The sequence below is a fragment of the Rhinoraja longicauda genome, chromosome 8 (assembly GCF_053455715.1).
Source record: "Rhinoraja longicauda isolate Sanriku21f chromosome 8, sRhiLon1.1, whole genome shotgun sequence".
Lineage (NCBI taxonomy): Eukaryota > Metazoa > Chordata > Chondrichthyes > Rajiformes > Arhynchobatidae > Rhinoraja > Rhinoraja longicauda.
In genome coordinates, this window is record NC_135960.1 from 4,568,619 (window position 1) to 4,586,139 (window position 17,521).

The 17,521-nt window shown below is 46.1% G+C and overlaps 1 protein-coding gene across 1 annotated transcript in view; it reads left to right on the forward strand.

Annotated features, from left to right (window-relative positions):
* Positions 1 to 17,521, forward strand: part of iqcb1 (IQ motif containing B1) — a 68,640-nt gene that overhangs the window by 11,849 nt on the left and 39,270 nt on the right. The window contains exons 4-5 of the mRNA XM_078403282.1: positions 8,154 to 8,283; positions 13,395 to 13,488. Coding sequence (XP_078259408.1) covers positions 8,154 to 8,283; positions 13,395 to 13,488 — 224 coding nt within the window. The remainder of the gene's footprint in view (positions 1 to 8,153; positions 8,284 to 13,394; positions 13,489 to 17,521) is intronic.

The window sequence follows — 17,521 nt, forward strand, 5'->3', positions numbered from 1 at the left end:
GGATTGGATAGGTTTGTTGGGATATAGATCAAATGCAGGCAGGTGGGACTAGTGTAGGTGGGACTAGTGTAGCTGGGACATGTTGGCCGGTGTGGGCAAGTTGGGCCAAAGGGCCTGTTTCCACGCTGTATCACTCTGTGACTGGTATTCAGCTTCCTTGCGTTTGTGGTTTGGTCAGAACAAAGCAAGCCTGTTACTACACGTTGCCATGAAAAGCAGTTGGGAAAGTGTATAACTTAGATGTCCAAACCAATTTAAAACAAAATAAATCATTGATACAAAAGGCTGTTTAACACTTTAACAGAATGAAAACTATGAACAAATTAAACTCCAAGATCACTAGACAGCAGGAAATCTTTCCCTACAACAGAGTTAGATAAAAGTAGAGAACATAGTTGTACGATAAGGAGGAAGAGATTCAGAGCAAACGCGAGGGGAATCTTCACCCAGAGATGGCGGCATGGTGGCGCAGCGGTAGAGTTGCTGCCTTGCAGTGCCAGAGATTCGGGTTTGATCCTGACTACGGGTGCTGTCTGTACATTCCCCCTGTGACCGTGTGGCTTGTCTCCGGGTTTTCCGGTTTCCTCCCACGCGCCAAAGACAAACAGGTTTTTAGCTTCAGTAAAAATTGTAAATTGTCCCTAGTTTGTAGGATAGTACTAGTGCACTGGGTGATCGCTGATCGGAGTGGATTAAAGTGGGCCAAAGGGCCTGTTTCCGTGCCGTATCTCTAAAGTCTAGAATCGCTAATCTGAAAGTCTAAAGAATGGCAAGTACGTGGAATGCAGTGTCTGAAAGACTGGTTCAATCTGGGCATTTTAACACCTTATCCCACTCCCACCTTGTCTAATTGGTGTGTGGCCTCCAATACGGTCTCATTGAGACCCAACAGTGAAAGGCTTGATGGAGTGGATGTGGAGAGGTTGTTTCCACTAGTGGGAAAGTCTAGGACACCCCAGCAACGGACTGTTCCAGCTGCTACTGTCAGGCAAACGCCTCAGCTGTCACGCTGTGAAAACAGAGAGGATGAGACGGAGTTTCTTCCCACAGGCCATCAGGACTGTTAACTCTCATATCACCAGGGACTAATTAAATTTACAGTATTAATTAATTTTTGTGTTAAATTTTTTTTTTTCTATTCTGTTTTGTAGTTTAGCACAATCCGCAGGCGTTGCCACTTTCATTTCACTGCACATCTTGTATATGTATGTGACAAATAAACTTGACTTGACCAGAGTTCATAGCCTCAGAATTAAAGGACGTTCCTTTAGGAAGGGGATGAGGAGGAATTTCTTTAGTCAGAGGGTGGTAAATTTGTGGAATTCATTGCCACAAGGCTGTGGAGGTCAATGTCAATGGATATTTTTTAAGGCAGAGATAGGTAGATTCTTGATTAGTATGGGTGTCAGGGGTTATAGACAATAGACAATAGACAATAGGTGCAGGAGGAGGCCATTCGGCCCTTCGAGCCAGCACCGCCATTCAATGTGATCATGGCTGATCATTCTCAAACAGTACCCCGTTCCTGCCTTCTTCCCATACCCCCTGACTCCGCTATCCTTAAGAGCTCTATCTAGTTCTCTCTTGAATGCATTCAGAGAATTGGCCTCCACTGCCTTCTGAGACAGAGAATTCCACAGATTCACAACTCTGACTGAAAAAGTTTTTCCTCATCTCCGTTCTAAATGGCCTACCCCTTATTCTTAAACTGTGGCCCCTTGTTCTGGAGAAGAGAATGGAGTTATGGGGAAGAGAATGGAGTTAGAAGGGAGAGATAGACCAGTCACGATTGAATGGCAGAGTAAACCTAATGGGCCGGATGGCAGAATTCTGCTCTTATCACTTATGAACAATGCAATTTTGATGAATAGCACTTGTTTTAAAATGAATTAAAAGAGTGTAGTAATATGTGTAAATTCAAGAAAATGTTCAAAAATATTTTATTTGTAAGATACAAAATATGTGATCAGCACTGAGAAATGACTGACATGACAGAAATGATGGTTCTTGACTGTATTTGTGTTTTTATGTTTTGTTTATCTGCTTCTGACTTATGATGTTGTGGTTTTTAAAATTATATTTGTTAAGTATTAAGCGTAGGCACAATAAGCTTTGGCTTCTGCCTACACTTTTTTTGGTCAGAAAATACCATGTGTGATTATATTGTTTTGTGCAATGATTTCGTACTATTTAACTTTCACAACTGTATGGTCAATCTGTTGTGTTGTATTGACTAGTGGGGGGTGTGTGGAATAAATAAATAAATTAATTAATAAATGAAAATAAAATGAATTTGCAAATGCTATAATTCTCCTGGATTGTGATCTAACCAATTTGAATCACTCAAAGTGCTGCATTAATGTGGAGCAACTGTTAGAAGTTCATTATTATTTCAGGATTGTCCAGATTTGTTATACGTGTTAAGTATGATCTCGATTGTTGGTCTAAAAAATAAAACCACTTTAATGTTTCATTCGGGCTGTATTTCACGAAAGTATAAACAGCCCACCTACATGAGTAGATGTGTGGATTATATTATTTTATAAGTAAATATTTGAGTATTGCAAGTCTGCTCTGGAAATCAGTGGTCAAGGGGTCTACTTTCATCAACAAAACTTCCTGTAGTTCATGTAGCTTGCAAAATCTACCATTTGTCTGTTCTTAAGATGACATCTCTGGCTGTCTACACTCAGAAAGATCGACCACATTTCCGCTTTTGGATGGTCCTTTTTCTCAAATATCAGTGTATGGTACAGGTCCACCACCAAATTTTATTTTCTTCCTCCGTCACCATCTTTAATCTGGATAAAATTACGAGAGCGCACTTGAAATCCATCAACCCCCCTCCCCCCCCCCGGAAGTCCCCCCGAAAATGTGCCGCCTAGGTCGGGCAAAGCGGCCGATCTCTACCTCATCGGGACTTCCGCGGGCAATCGGCCGGTCGAATTTGACTCCCTGCTGCCGGAGCTCTGGAGCCGGCAGATCCGTTCCCATAGCCGACTTCTGCGGCGGGTCGAATTTGCCCCCAGCGGCGGGGGTTCTGGAACTCCGGCCTAACCGGAACTAGCAGATTCCGCGGCCGACTTTGCGGGCCAGTATCTCGGCCACCCAAGGCTGGAGCGGCTAGGCTTGTATACACTGGAATTTAGAAGGATGAGAGGGGGTCTTATCGAAACATATAAGATTATTAAGGGGTTGGACACGTTAGAGGCAGGAAACATGTTCCCAATGTTGGGGGAGTCCAGAACAAGGGGCCACAGTTTAAGAATAAGGGGTAGGGCATTTAGAACGGAGATGAGGAAAAACGTTTTCAGTCAGAGAGTTGTAAATCTATGGAATTCACTGCCTCAGAAGGCAGTGGAGGCCAATTCTCTGACTGCATTCAAGAGAGAGCTAGATAGAGCTCTTAAGGGGGTATGGGGAGAAGGCAGGAACAAGGTACTGATTGAGAATGATCAGCCATGATCACATTGAATGGTGGTGCTGGCTCAAAGGGCCGTATGGCCTACTCCTGCACCTATTGTCTATTGTCTATTGTCTATTGGTCTGGCGAAACGGATAACACCCTTGAGCCAAGGGTGCCTGAAAATCGGTGGTGGACCTGAAATAAATGGTTTCAAGCATTTCTGCATCGAGGTGGCTTCAGAAAAGTGTTGAAACTAGTTTTTCACCGTAAGCCTGTACTGCTTTACAGTCCAGTTTGGATATTAATACAGGGCACAATTCGTTAGGTCCCACTTTGCAGTCGGATGCTCCTGGAACAGAACAGTGTGCACAAGAAGTTCTGACCGGGTGAAATAACAGATCGCTGCAGTCATCCAACCATGAAATCAGCTCCATAATTTCTGAATAGAATGCGTTATTATGTTAAATCTCCTTTCAATATCAGCCAGGAACGTGCTCGAGAGTTCTTCAACCAGACTATGAAAAATGTGTGATGTATTTGGCTGACAGAAATCATGAGAACACTTGAGTTTCAGCAACACATGCCATTTGGGTTATTTTCCAGCTTTCATCTCTCTCAACTCCCAGTCCCACCTCACAAACAGAACGAAGAAGGGTCTCGGCCCGAAACATCACGTATCCATGTTCTCTAGAGATGTTGCCTGACCTGCGGAGTTACTCCAGCGATTTGTGTCGTTTAATGTGGTGAAGGTAGCTTTTTAATTTAAGCCCAGCTTCTATTACTGCTTTGTGAAAAATTGAGACACTTGCCACTTACCAGAATGATGTCTGGATTAGGGGGTATTAGGAGAAGTTGAATTGCTTGGATTGTTTTCTCCGGAAGGCCGGAGGTTGCAGGGAGACGTGAGAGAAGTATATAAAATTATGAGAGGAATAGATAGAGTAGGCAGTCGTGACCTTTTTTCCCAGAATGGAAAAATCAAATACTGGATGGCACAGCTATAAGGTGAGGTGGGCAAAGTTCAAGGGAGATATGCAGAGCAATTTTCTTTTAACATGCTGCCAAGGTGGTGATTGAGGCAGATAAGATAGTGGCATTTAAGAGACTATTGGACAGGCAGGGGGTCATCTGGCACAACTGACCCCTGCATGAACCTTTTTTTTGCACTTTACCTTGTTCCCCCCTTTTTCAATAGACAATAGGTGCAGGAGGAGGCCCTTCGAGCCAGCACCGCCATTCAATGTGATCATGGCTGATCATTCTCAATCAGTACCCCGTTCCTGCCTTCTCCCCATACCCCCTGACTCCGCTATCCTTAAGTCAAGTCAAGTCAATTTTATTTATATAGCACATTTAAAAACAACCCACATTGACCAAAGTGCTGTACATCTGATTAGGTGCTAAGGAAAAAAAATGAAACATACAGTAGCATACAAACATAACAGCACATACAAAACAGTTCACAGCGCCTCCTCAATGGGCCTCAAACGCTAGGGAGTAGAAATAGGTTTTGAGCCTGGACTTAAAGGAGTCGATGGAGGGGGCAGTTTTGATGGGGAGAGGGATGCTGCTCTATCTAGCTCTCCCTTGAATGCATTCAGAGAATTGGCCTCCACTGCCTTCTGAGGCAGAGAATTCCACAGATTCACAACTCTCTGACTGAAAATGTTTTTCCTCATCTCAGTTCTAAATGGCCTACCCCTTATTCTTAAACTGTGTCCCCTTGTTCTGGACTCCCCCAACATAGGGAACATGTTTCCTGCCTCTAACGTGTCCAACCCCTTAATAATCTTATGCGTTTTTTCTTTTTCCTTCCGCCCCCCCCTTGTTGTTTACATGTTCGCTGTGATTTATTTTAAATTTGATTTGATACCATCGATATGGAAGCGACAATCAAAATCTCGTTGTACTTGTACAATGACAATAAAGGACATTGTAGTGTATTGTATTGCATGTGGACATGGAGGGATATACATATGTGTAGGCAGATATGAGTTGGTTTTGGCATCATGTTTGGCACAGACATTGTGAGCCAAAGAGTCTACTCTGGGGATATTCGGTTCAATGTTCTATTAATATTGGTGTATAAATGCAAGTTGCTGGGGAAAAAAAACTTTGGTTCACTAAACAAATGCACTGTTATAAAAAGGGCGGCACGGTGGCGCAGCGGTAGAGTTGCTACCTTACAACGAATGCAGCGCCGGAGACTCAGGTTCGACCCTGACTACGGGCGCCGTCTGTACGGAGTTTGTACGTTCTCCCCGTGACCTGCTTGGGTTTTCTACGAGATCTTCAGTTTCCTCCCACACTCCAAAGACGTACAGGTATGTAGGTTAATTGACTGGGTAAATGTCAAAATTGTCCCGAGTGTGTGTGTGCGGGGACCGCTGGGCGGCGCGGACTCGGTGGGCCGAAGGGCATGTTTCCGCGCTGTATCTCTAAATCTAAAAAAAATCTAAATCTAAATACTCAGCAAACCAGCAGTATCTGTTGGAGTCGAACACAAAATGCAGGAGTAACTCAGTGGGCCAGGTAACATCTCTGGAGGACATGGATAGGCGACTCTCCTGCTATAATTAACAGACACAAGACACTGAATGTACAGCTGAAAGCAGGTTTCTTTATATAGGATGTATTAGGGTATCAATTTTTGTGGTGCCTCTTACTGCCTCAAAACTAATCACCCATGTTGTGTCCCGTCCTTCTTGGTCCTGATGTAGGTTTGCCAACTGTCCCGTATTAGCCGGGACATCACGTATTTTGGGTTAAATTGGTATGTCCCATATGGGGCCGCCCTTGTCCCGTATTAGGCCCGGGGGGCGCTATAAGCCCGGACACTGTAGGCCAGGACGCTGTAGGCCCAGACAGTGTAGGTCCGGACAGTGTAGGTCCGGAGGTCCAGGCGCCGCCTAACGGAAGTTGTGCAGCAACCCGCCTCCCGGCCCGGGCGGCCGCCATTGGTGGAGCGGGAGCACGTGGCCGCAGGCTGGGTGAGGTCACGTGGGGCGCGGGGCTGTGACGTCACCTTGTCCCTTATATGGAAGTGAGATAGTTGGCACCCCTATCCTGATCTCAGGACCATATAGGAAAATAACTGCAGATGCTGGTACAAATCGAAGGTATTTATTCACAAAATGCTGGAGTAACTCAGCAGGTCAGGCAGCATCTCAGGAGAGAAGGAATGGGCGACGTTTCGGGTCGAAACCCTTCTTCAGACTGGGACCAGTGAGCATTACCTTCATACCATGAAGGGTTTGTTTGCAGTTCTGTCTTATCAGTTGGAACCTTGAGTTCACAAACTGTTTCTCGTCTCAATGTTCAAGTCCCCAGACTGTTCTTTTCAAGCAGTCAACAGTTTGCACTAAACTAACCTCATCAATTCCCTGCAAATCTCTGCTGTTTGTAAAGTGCCTCAAATTTATTTCCTTGATTTATGTTGGTGCTTAAATCTCTTGAGTAGTTTTGCAAGCAAAACTTTCATTCACTCACAGTTGATTATTATTCGATGCCATTTAAATCTCCATTTGAAGGGTGTCTTGGATGAAGGGATTAAAAGTACCATTAGCAAATTTGCAGATGATACAAAGCTGGATACAAACATCGACTTCTCCAACTTTAGATTGTTCCTCTGTCCCTCTCTTCCCCTCCTCCTTCCCAGATCTCCCTCTATCTTCCTGTTTCCACCTCCCCCTCCCATTCCCAGTCTGACCTTTCTGTCATGGGCCTCCTCCAGTGCCATAGTGAGGCCCACCGGAAATTGGAGGAACAGCACCTCATATTTCGTCTGGGCAGTTTGCTGCCCAGTGGTATGAACATCGACTTCTCCAACTTTAGATAGTTCCTCTGTCCCTCCCGTCCCCTCCTCCTTCCCAGATCTCCCTCTATCTTCCTGTCTCCACCTATATCCTTCCTTTGTCCCGCCCCCCTGACATCAGTCTGAAGAAGGGTCTCGACCCGAAACGTCACCCATTCCTTCTCTCCCAAGATGCTGCCTGACCTGCTGAGTTACTCCAGCATTTTGTGAATAATCTGCACCCAGCAGCGATCACCCCGCATGCAAGCACTTCGATTTGTACCAGCATCTGCAGTTATCTTCGTATACTACAGTGGACTCCACATTCCTCACTGTGATGGAAGGTTATAAAGTTCAAGCTTCTTCCCCTTGTTCTCCCGCGGTCAGGGCAGTCAAACCATCCGCAGTCAGGGCGATCAAAGTCCCCGCGGCCGACGATCGAAGCTCCTGTTGGGGGTGATCGAAACTCCCGCGTCGGGGAGGTTGAAACTCCTCGGCATGGAGCTCCCGAGTTGGCCTCTTCTTACCAGAGACCCCGGGCTTCACGATGTGAAAGTCCACAGGCCCCGCGGTTGGATCCTCGATCCCCGGCAAAGGGATCGCTAGCTCCGCGATGTTAAAGTCCCGCAGAAGGAGAGAGGAACAATGTTTTAAGGAGATGTGCAGGTCAACTTTTTACATGGAGGGTGATGAATGCCTGGACCGCGCTTCCAGGGTTGGTGGTTGAGGTAGATATGATGGTCACATTGAAAGAGGCTTTCGGATGGGCACATACATCTGGAGGGATATGGAGGTAGGTAAGAGATGGTCTTGAGGTCTTGTTGGCAGAGACATTGTGGGCTAAAGAGCCTGTTCTTGCACTGTTCTGCGTTCCATGTTAACATAGGGTGAAATGTGTCTCCCGGAATATTTGGAGTTTTACCAATTTAATGGTAATTTGTATTGCTTTCTCAGCACGGCCTGTGTGGGTCTGGATCCAAAGGATGATGCAGAAGAATTTCACAGCAAAGTGTTGCCATCAGCTGCAGACAATCTCATGTTGCTGGCACGACGACTGCAGGCTCGCTTTCTCAAAGCTGATGAGGTGATTGCACATTGGCTTCTACCTGACTACTGCATACCCAGCACTCAATATATTTATCTTATGAGTAGTAGTTCTTGATTAGTACTGGTGTCAGAGGTTATGGGGAGAAGGCAGGAGAATGTGGTTAGGAGGGAGAGATAGATAAGCCATGAATGAATGGCGGAGTAGACTTGATGGGCCGAATGGCCTAATTCTACTCATAGAGTCATAGAGTGATACAGTGTGGAAACAGGCCCTTCGGCCCAACTTGCCCACACCGACCAACAATGTCCCAGCTACACTAATCCCACCTTCCTGCGCTTGGCCCATATCCCTCCAAACCTGTCCTATCCATGTACCTGTCTAACTATTTCTTAAACGATGGAACAGTGCCAGCCTCAACTACCTCCTCTGGCAGCTTGTTCCATACACCCACCACCCTTTGTGTGAAAAGGTTACCCCTTGGATTCCTATTAAATGTTTTCCACTTCACCTTGAACCTATGTCCTCTGGTCCTCGATTCCCCTACTCTGGGCAAAAGACTGTGCATCTGCCCGATCTATTCCTCTCATGATTTTGTATACCTCTATAAGATCTCTCCTCATCCTCCTGCGCTCCATGGAATACAGAGCCAGCCTGCTCAACCTCTCCCTATAGCTCACACCCTCCAGTCCTGGCAACATCCTTGTAAATCTTTTCTGAACCCTTTCAAGCTTGACAATATCTTTCCTATAACATGGTGCCCAGAACTGAACACAATATTCTAAATGCGTTCTCACCAATGTCTTATACAACTGCAACATGACCTCCCAACTTCTATACTCAATACTCTGACTGATGATGGCCAAAGTGCCAAAAGCTTTTATGACCACCTTATCTACCTGCGATTCGACCTTCAAGGAACCATGCACCTGCACTCCTAGATCCATCTGCTCTACAACACTACCCAGAGGCCTACCGTTTACTGTGTAGGTCCTGCCCCTGTTCGACGTCCCAAAATGCAACACCTCACACTTCTCTGTATTAAATTCCATCAACCATTCCTCCGCCCACCTGGCCAATCGAGCCAGATCCTGCTGCAATCGTTCACAGCCATCTTCTCTATCTGCAAAACCACTAACTTTTGTATCAAGTACTCCTATCACTTATAATCTTATGAGCTCACTGCACTATAAGCTAAAGGCTCGGCTTATCATGTGAGTCTCAATGATAGGGAGTATATCAATGAGCTAAATTTTGCATTCAGTTTAATATAAGGGGGCGGCGCAGTGGTAGAGCTGCTACCTGACAGCCCCAGTGACCCGGTTTCAATCCTGCCAATGGGTGCTGTATGTATGGAGTTTGTCCATTTTCCCAGTGAACGCATTTTCATCGGTTTCCTCCCACAAAGAGGTCCTTCTGCAGTTGTACAGGGCCCTAGTGAGACCGCACCTGGAGTACTGTGTGCAGTTTTGGTCTCCAAATTTGAGGAAGGATATTCTTGCTATTGAGGGCGTGCAGCGTAGGTTTACTAGGTTAATTCCCGGAATGGCAGGACTATCATATGTTGAAAGACAGGAGTGACTAGGCTTAGATACACTGGAATTTAGAAGGATGAGAGGAGATCTTATCGAAACGTATAAAATTATTAAGGGGTTGGACACGTTAGAGGCAGGAAACATGTTCCCAATGTTGGGGGAGTCCAGAACAAGGGGCCACAGTTTAAGAATAAGGGGTAGGCCATTTAAAACTGAGATGAGGAAAAACTTTTTCAGTCAGAGAGTTGTGAATCTGTGGAATTCTCTGCCTCAGAAGGCAGTGGAGGCCAATTCTCTGGATGCGTTCAAGAGAGAGCTGGATAGAGCTCTTAAGGATAGCGGAGTCAGGGGGTATGGGGAGAAGGCAGGAACAGATTGAGAATGATCAGCCATGATCACAGGGCGGCACGGTAGCGCAGCGGTAGGGTTGCTGCTTTACAGCGAATGCAGCGCCGGAGACTCAGGTTCGATCCTGACTACGGGTGCTGCACTGTAAGGAGTTTGTACGTTCTCCCCGTGACCTGCGTGGGTTTTCTCCGAGATCTTCGGTTTCCTCCCACACTCCAAAGACGTACAGGTATGTAGGTTAATTGGCTGGGTAAATGTAAAAATTGTCCCTAGTGTGTGTAGGATAGTGTTAATGTACGGGGATCACCGGGCGGCACGGACTTGGAGGGCCGAAAAGGCCTGTTTCCGGCTGTATATATATGATATGATATGATATGATATGAATGGCGGTGCTGGCTCGAAGGGCCGAATGGCCTCCTCCTGCACCTACTGTCATTCAAAATCTCGTTAACTTATTTTTTTAAATTCCTTAATCCTTCTCAATTCTTCAACTCCACCTATATGCCCATACATACAAAACATGTAACTCCAAAAAATCTATATATTACCAAAACTCTCATCTCGTGTGTCTGTCAGTTTGTATATGCGTACCCGAAATATGTGCGTACCCGAAATACAGCCAAAACGGTACACGATAGCGCAACAATTTTAGGCCCATCTTACTCACTATTGGCCTGCGGTTCAAATGGATGTTATATTTTAAAAGTTATTCACTTTTCAAACTTTATAAATCACCTTTTAAACTTTAATAAATCCCTTTTCCACCCTCCCTGACTGTCAGCCGCGCCTGCACAGTAATACCTCCGTGTTCGACATCACAATGGTAACCTAACGGCTCCGTGCCTGCGCAGTTGGGGCCCGTTGATCTAATACTTGCGTAAAATGGCTGCCAGATCCGCGCATGCTCAGTTGGGGGAGGGTTGGCGCTCGGCGGGGGGGCAGGACCCGCCCGAGTACGTGAGTGACGGCCAATGAGGGGGGGGGGGGGGGGGGTGAGGAGAGCTCTCCTGCTGCTGGCCGCCTGGGGACGAGGTGAGTGGCTTCCTCTCCCCTTTCCTTTCCTCTCCCTCCTCACCCACCCCGGCCCCGGGGGAGTTTTGAGGGGGGATGGAGTGGGTGAGTGTCGTCAGTTTGGGGAGGGTTGCCGAGCCCGGCTAGTAAATATTAAAAACTGAATCTTCCATTTATCGTAGAAGCATTTCCCTGCACTTAAGCCACCCTTGATTTAGTTCATAATACAAAGTGTTGTCGGAATTCAATTCAGGGAGCATCTGTGGAGAGAATGGACAGGTGACATTTTGGGTCGGGACTCTTCTGAATCAAACTTAAGATGAATCCGGACCTGAAACGTTGCCTGATCATAAAAGCTATGCAGCATGGAAACTATCTCTTCAACCCTTCATCCAAGTTGCCTGACAAGCTAGTCCCACTTGCCTGTTCGATATCCTTCCATACTTTTCCTATCCATGTTAAAGTTCCTTTTAAACATTGTAATTTTACTCATCTCTACTACTTCTACTGGCACCTTGTTCTGCATACACACCAGCCTCTGTGTGAAAAAGGTGTCCTTCAAATGTCGTGACCATTTAAAAAAAACTATCACGTACACTCGCTCATTTGGCATGGTCTGATGTTCCATATATTTTACATATGCTTTAAGATTTCCAGGCGAATTGCTCAAAAGGTGTTTGGGGTTTGTCATCTATCTAAGTAGGACATTCTTGCTCGCACTTCAAATTATAAATGGGACTCCTAATCTCTAGGTTACTTGTTACTCCTTATGTATCCCTAATCCTAGCATTAATCACTCCAGCCATTCCTTGGGGGTTACCATTTAAGTTATCAAATCCCCATCAACATGTTCTTCTTTCATGTCCAACTTCATGTACTTAACCAGGCTGTCTGTTGAATGCAATTATGTCATTACCTTCCACTGGTCAAGTCTTTGCAAGTGTTTGAAAAGCTTCGAATAGTAATCTTTGTTTTGGGAAGATGAGGCCGGCAAGGTAGAGTCACTGCCTTACAGCACCAGATATCTAGGTTCGATCCTCACTAAGGCTGCTGTCTGTACAGAGTTTGTACATTCTCCCTGTGACTACGCGGGTTTTCTCCGAGTGCTCTGGTTTCCTCCCACTATTCAAAGACGTACAGGTTTGTAAGTTAATTGGTTTCTATAAATTGTCTAGTGTATACGATAGTATATAATTTTCACCCAGAGAGTTGTGAATTTGTGGAATTCTCTGCCACAGAGGGCAGTGGAAGCCAAATCACTGGATGGATTTAAGAGAGAGTTAGGTAGAGCTCTAGGGACTAGTGGAATTGAGGGATATGGGGAGTGGGGACGATCAGCCATGATCACAATGAATGGCGGTGCTGGCTTGAAGGGCCGAATGGCCTCCTCCTGCACCTATTTTCTATGTTTCTATAGTGCTAATGTACGGGTGATCAATGGTCGACACGGACTTGGTGGGCCAGAGTTTGTGCGGCTAATCTCTATAGACTAATATCTAATTACTGTGGCTTGCTATTGAGTAAATAATTACATTACATCAAAACGTGGCCACGGATGGATTTGAAACATTATGTTGTCATGTAAACTATATTGAAGGTCCACTCAATGCTTTCAATGCTTGCAGGGATAATTTTCCCTATTTAATAAAACTTCTGGTACTCTGGCATTTCCACAGGTTGGTCCTGTGCTGTTCTCCCATTAACTACAGCACTAAGGGCAGAAACTTGCTCTCAGTTGGAGAAGTACAATCATCCAATAAAACGTCTCAACATAGGATCAATACTAACATTACAAATAGACAATAGGTGCAGGAGTAGGCCATTCGGCCCTTCTAGCCAGCACCGCCATTCAATGTGATCATGGCTGATCATTCTCAATCAGTACCCCGTTCCTGCCTTCTCCCCATACCCCCTGACTCCGCTATCCTTAAGAGCTCTATCTAGCTCTCTCTTGAATGCATCAAGAGAATTGGCCTCCACTGCCTTCTGAGGCAGAGAATTCCACAGATTCACAACTCTCTGTGACTGAAAAAGTTTTTCCTCATCTCCGTTCTAAATGGCCTACCCCTTATTCTTAAACTGTGGCCCCTGGTTCTGGACTCCCCCAACATTGGGAACATGTTTCCTGCCTCTAACGTGTCCAACCCCTTAATAATCTTATACGTTTCGATAAGATATAAAATGTAAAGAAGAAAATATGTGATAAATTGAACATTTTAATGTTTGAAATGATTGACAATTTGTTTCTCTATCAAGGATGATGACAAACGAGATTTTCTGCGCTATTTCCACAATGTGACTGACTCTCTTTGCTGGCTCCTAAGTGGTCATATTCAGCTGACTCAGCATGGTGAGTGCCACGTTTTAACTGCCTTGCGAAATTACTAGCTTTAAAATGTTAAACCTAGAGAGAGAATAACGTCATACACTGGAATGTACTGGATACACTGGAATTTAGAAGGATGAGAGGAGATCTTATCGAAACGTATAAGATTATTAAGGGGTTGGACACGTTAGAGGCAGGAAACATGTTCCCAATGTTGGGGGCGTCCAGAACAAGGAGCCACAGTTTAAGAATAAGGGGTAGGCCATTTAGAACTGAGATGAGGAAAAACTTTTTCAGTCAGAGAGTTGTGAATCTGTGGAATTCTCTGCCTCAGAAGGCAGTGGAGGCCAATTCTCTGAATGCATTCAAGAGAGAGCTTGTTAGAGCTCTTAGCGATAGCGGAGTCAGGGGGGTATGGGGAGAAGGCAGGAACGGGGTACTGATTGAGAATGATCAGCCATGATCACATTGAATGGTGGTGCTGGCTCGAAGGGCCGAATGGCCTCCTCCTGCACCTATTGTCTATTCTATTCTATTATAAGGCACATCGAGGAAGTGCAATCAGATGAAAGCAGACAGTGAGACGAGGAGTGTAGGAAGGAACTGCAGATGCTGGTTTAAACCGCAGATAGGCACAAAACGCTGGAGGAACTCAGGCAGCATCTCTGGAGAAAAAGAACAGGTGATGTTTCGGGTCGAGACCCTTCTTCTGACTGAGGGTCAGGGGAATTGGAAACGAGGAACATATTGAGGGGATGTGGAGCAAATTAATGAAAGATATGCAGACGATGATAAAGGAAATGGGCCATTGAGACGAGGAGTTGATTATGAGGGTGATCAACAGCTTCGAAGTTGACAGTTGACGATTAGAAAAAAAATAGAAGAGGCCAACAATAAAATGAAGCCGACGCAATGTGATAAAAAGGAACTGCAGATGCTGGTTTATGCTGGAGTAACTCAGCGGGTTAGGCAGAATCTCTGGACAAAATGGATCGGTAATGTTTCAGGTCGAGACCCTTCTTCAGACTGATTGTGGGTTGAGAGGGCAAGATATGTAGGAAAATAAGTGCAGATGCTGGTACAAATCGAAGGTATCATAAAATGCTGGAGTAACTCAGCGGGTCAGGCAGCATCTCTGGAGAGATGGAATGGGTGACGTTTCGGGTTGAGACCCTTCTTCAGACTGATGTCGGGGGGGGGGGCGGGACAATAGACAATATGTGCAGGAGTAGGCCATTCGGCCCTTCGAGCCAGCACCACCATTCAATGTGATCATGGCTGATCATTCTCAATCAGTACCCCGTTCCTGCCTTCTCCCCATACCCCCTGACTCCGCTATCCTTAAGAGCTCTATCTAGCTCTCTCTTGAATGCTAGTTCAGGGACAGTCCCGCCCGCCCCCCCCCCCCCCCCCCCTGACATCAGTCTGAAGAAGGGTCTCGACCCGAAACGTTACCCATTCCTTCTCTCCAGAGATGCTGCCTGACCCGCTGAGTTACGCCTGCATTTTGTGATACCTTCGAGAGGGCAAGATAGATCAACCATGATTGAATGGCGGAATAGACTTGATGGGCCAAATGGCCTAATTCTGCTCCTAGAATTATGAACTAGACCTTCGTTTAATGTCCTGAGGAAACCTCATGGTCAAGGAGAACACACACATACACTCCATTCAGACAGTGTCCGAGGTCAGGACTGAATCTGGTTCTCTGGTGCCGTGAGGCAGTGGCTCTACTAGAGAAGTTTGAATGAATGATGTTGAGCTGTAGCTGAATCAGAAATGACCAGGGTGATCGGGGCGGGGAGAGAAATACAGGATGTGGTTTGACTGGTTACGGATGATGGGAGACTGGCCAGGCAACCCCATCGGCTTGTGCTCAGTGTATTACCTTCTTGCATAACAGGATGAATGTAATCTTGCGTAACAAGATGCCTCGTAAGTCAAGTCAAGTCAAGTCAATTTTATTTGTATAGCACGGTTAAACGCAACCCACGTTGACCAAAGTGCTGTACATCAGTGCAGGTACTAAAAAAGAACATACAATAGCACACAAACATAACAGCACAGACATAAACAGTTCACAGCGCCCCCTCAGAGGGTCTCAAACGCTAGGGAATAGAAATAGGTTTTGAGCCTGGACTTAAAGGAGTCGATGGAGGGGGCAGTTCTGATGGGGAGAGGGATGCTGTTCCACAGTCTAGGAGCTGCAACCGCAAAAGCGCGGTTACCCCTGAGCTTAAGCCTAGACCGCGGGATAGTGAGTAGCCCCAAGTCGGCCGACGTGAGGGACCTGGAGATAGAGTGGTGGGTTAGAAGATTTTTGATATGGGGGTTTGAAATCGATTCTGTACCATACTGGGAGCCAGTGGAGAGAGGCCAGAATCGGGGTGAAGTGTTACAATGTTGCTGTCGTGACAGTTGCGAAGCATCTAGACAAGCACATGAATGGGCAGGGGATGGTGGAATATAGACCACGTGCGAGCAGATGGAATTATTTCAAATTGGCATCAACGTTGGTGTAGTCAACACTGGCAAAAGGGCCCGAGCCTGTGCTTCACTGTTCCATGTTTTTAAGGGGATTTCATATCTTGGGGAATACGGTCTTGGGGAATCTTGGGGAATGGTTGCGGCACGGTGGTGCAACAGTAGAGTTGCTGCCTTACAGCGAATGCAGCACCAGGGTTCGATCCCGACTACGGGTGCTGTTTCTATGGAGTTTGTACGTTCTCCCCGTGACCCGCGTGGGTTTTCTCCGAGATCTCCGGTTTCCTCCCACACTCCAAAGACGTACAAGTTTGTTGGCTAATTGGCTTGGTAAATGTAAACTAGTGCGTACACGATGGTGTTAGTGTGCGGGGATCGCTGGTCGGCGCGGACCCGGTGGGCCGAAAGGGCCTGTTTCCGCCCTGTATCTCCAAACTGTCGATTTTTCTGGAAGTGCTCCAAACTGAGACCAAGGTCAACTCCAGAGGGAACTAAAATGGTGATTTTTTTTAGAGTATTATATATTGCTATATTTGTGGTCAAATTACTTTATTATAACTAATCTATTAAAGAGATTATTGAATGGTAGTTGGCTCTGCAGACCCGTGAATAAACTTGTCTTGTTTCCACGACTTTGTCTCTGGCATCGTGATTGTGAGCACTCACATTTACATCTCACAAGCTTGGGGGCTCGTCCGGGATCGCCACTTCAGCCGCTTGGCGGAGGCACGGAAGGAAGAGAAGGTGCACCCTGCTGATTTCAGCAGTCTCTGATCTCCATGCTTGCCATCAGCGGTTTGAGCGAGTGATATCCGGACAAGAGACTCGTGGAAACAAGAGGGAATCCGGAGTAAGGAAGGGATCAATCGAGCAATTTCTGTGCACAGGACCCGGGTAAGAAAAGTGACTATTAAGTATTACTCGGGCGATTGGGTTCTGTCGGATGGGAAAGGTCGGACAGGGATAACAGATCAGAGGGGAATTCCGATCAGGAGAATGGGCAGTGGAAACGGAAAGCCCAAAAGGGAGGGGAAGGGCGGTAAGCCCAACCCCCGCATTCCGCCTGATAGTCCGTTGGGGCGAATGCTGAGCTATTGGGGGCAGGGAAAACCCAGGGATTGGAGAAGACAAAAATGATTAAGTTCTGTTATTTTGATTGGCCAAAAGAACCAATAAAAGGGAGTTCAGTCTGGTGGCCACGACTGGGCTCCGATGAGGATTGGGTACGGCAGGCACTAAATGTGTTTGTTAATTCAAGAGCTTCCCCTAATCTGGAGGAAAGTTGTTATGCAGGCTGTTGGGTTCCCCAGGTACGTTTACTAAAATCCAGTTTGTGGAACAAGAGGTGAAGTACCTGGGCCACCTAATTAGTGGGGGAAAGCGAAGAATAAATCTTGAAAGAATCGCAGGAATCACAGGCTTGCCGATGCCTCGGAATAAATATTAAAGGAATATAGTAGAACTATAGAAGATAGAAATAGCGAAATAGGTAGCATAGTGACTATAGAGACGGAACGGAGTGAGACCAAGGACTGCATTTAAACTGACTGACCAAGTGCACTAACATAAGACG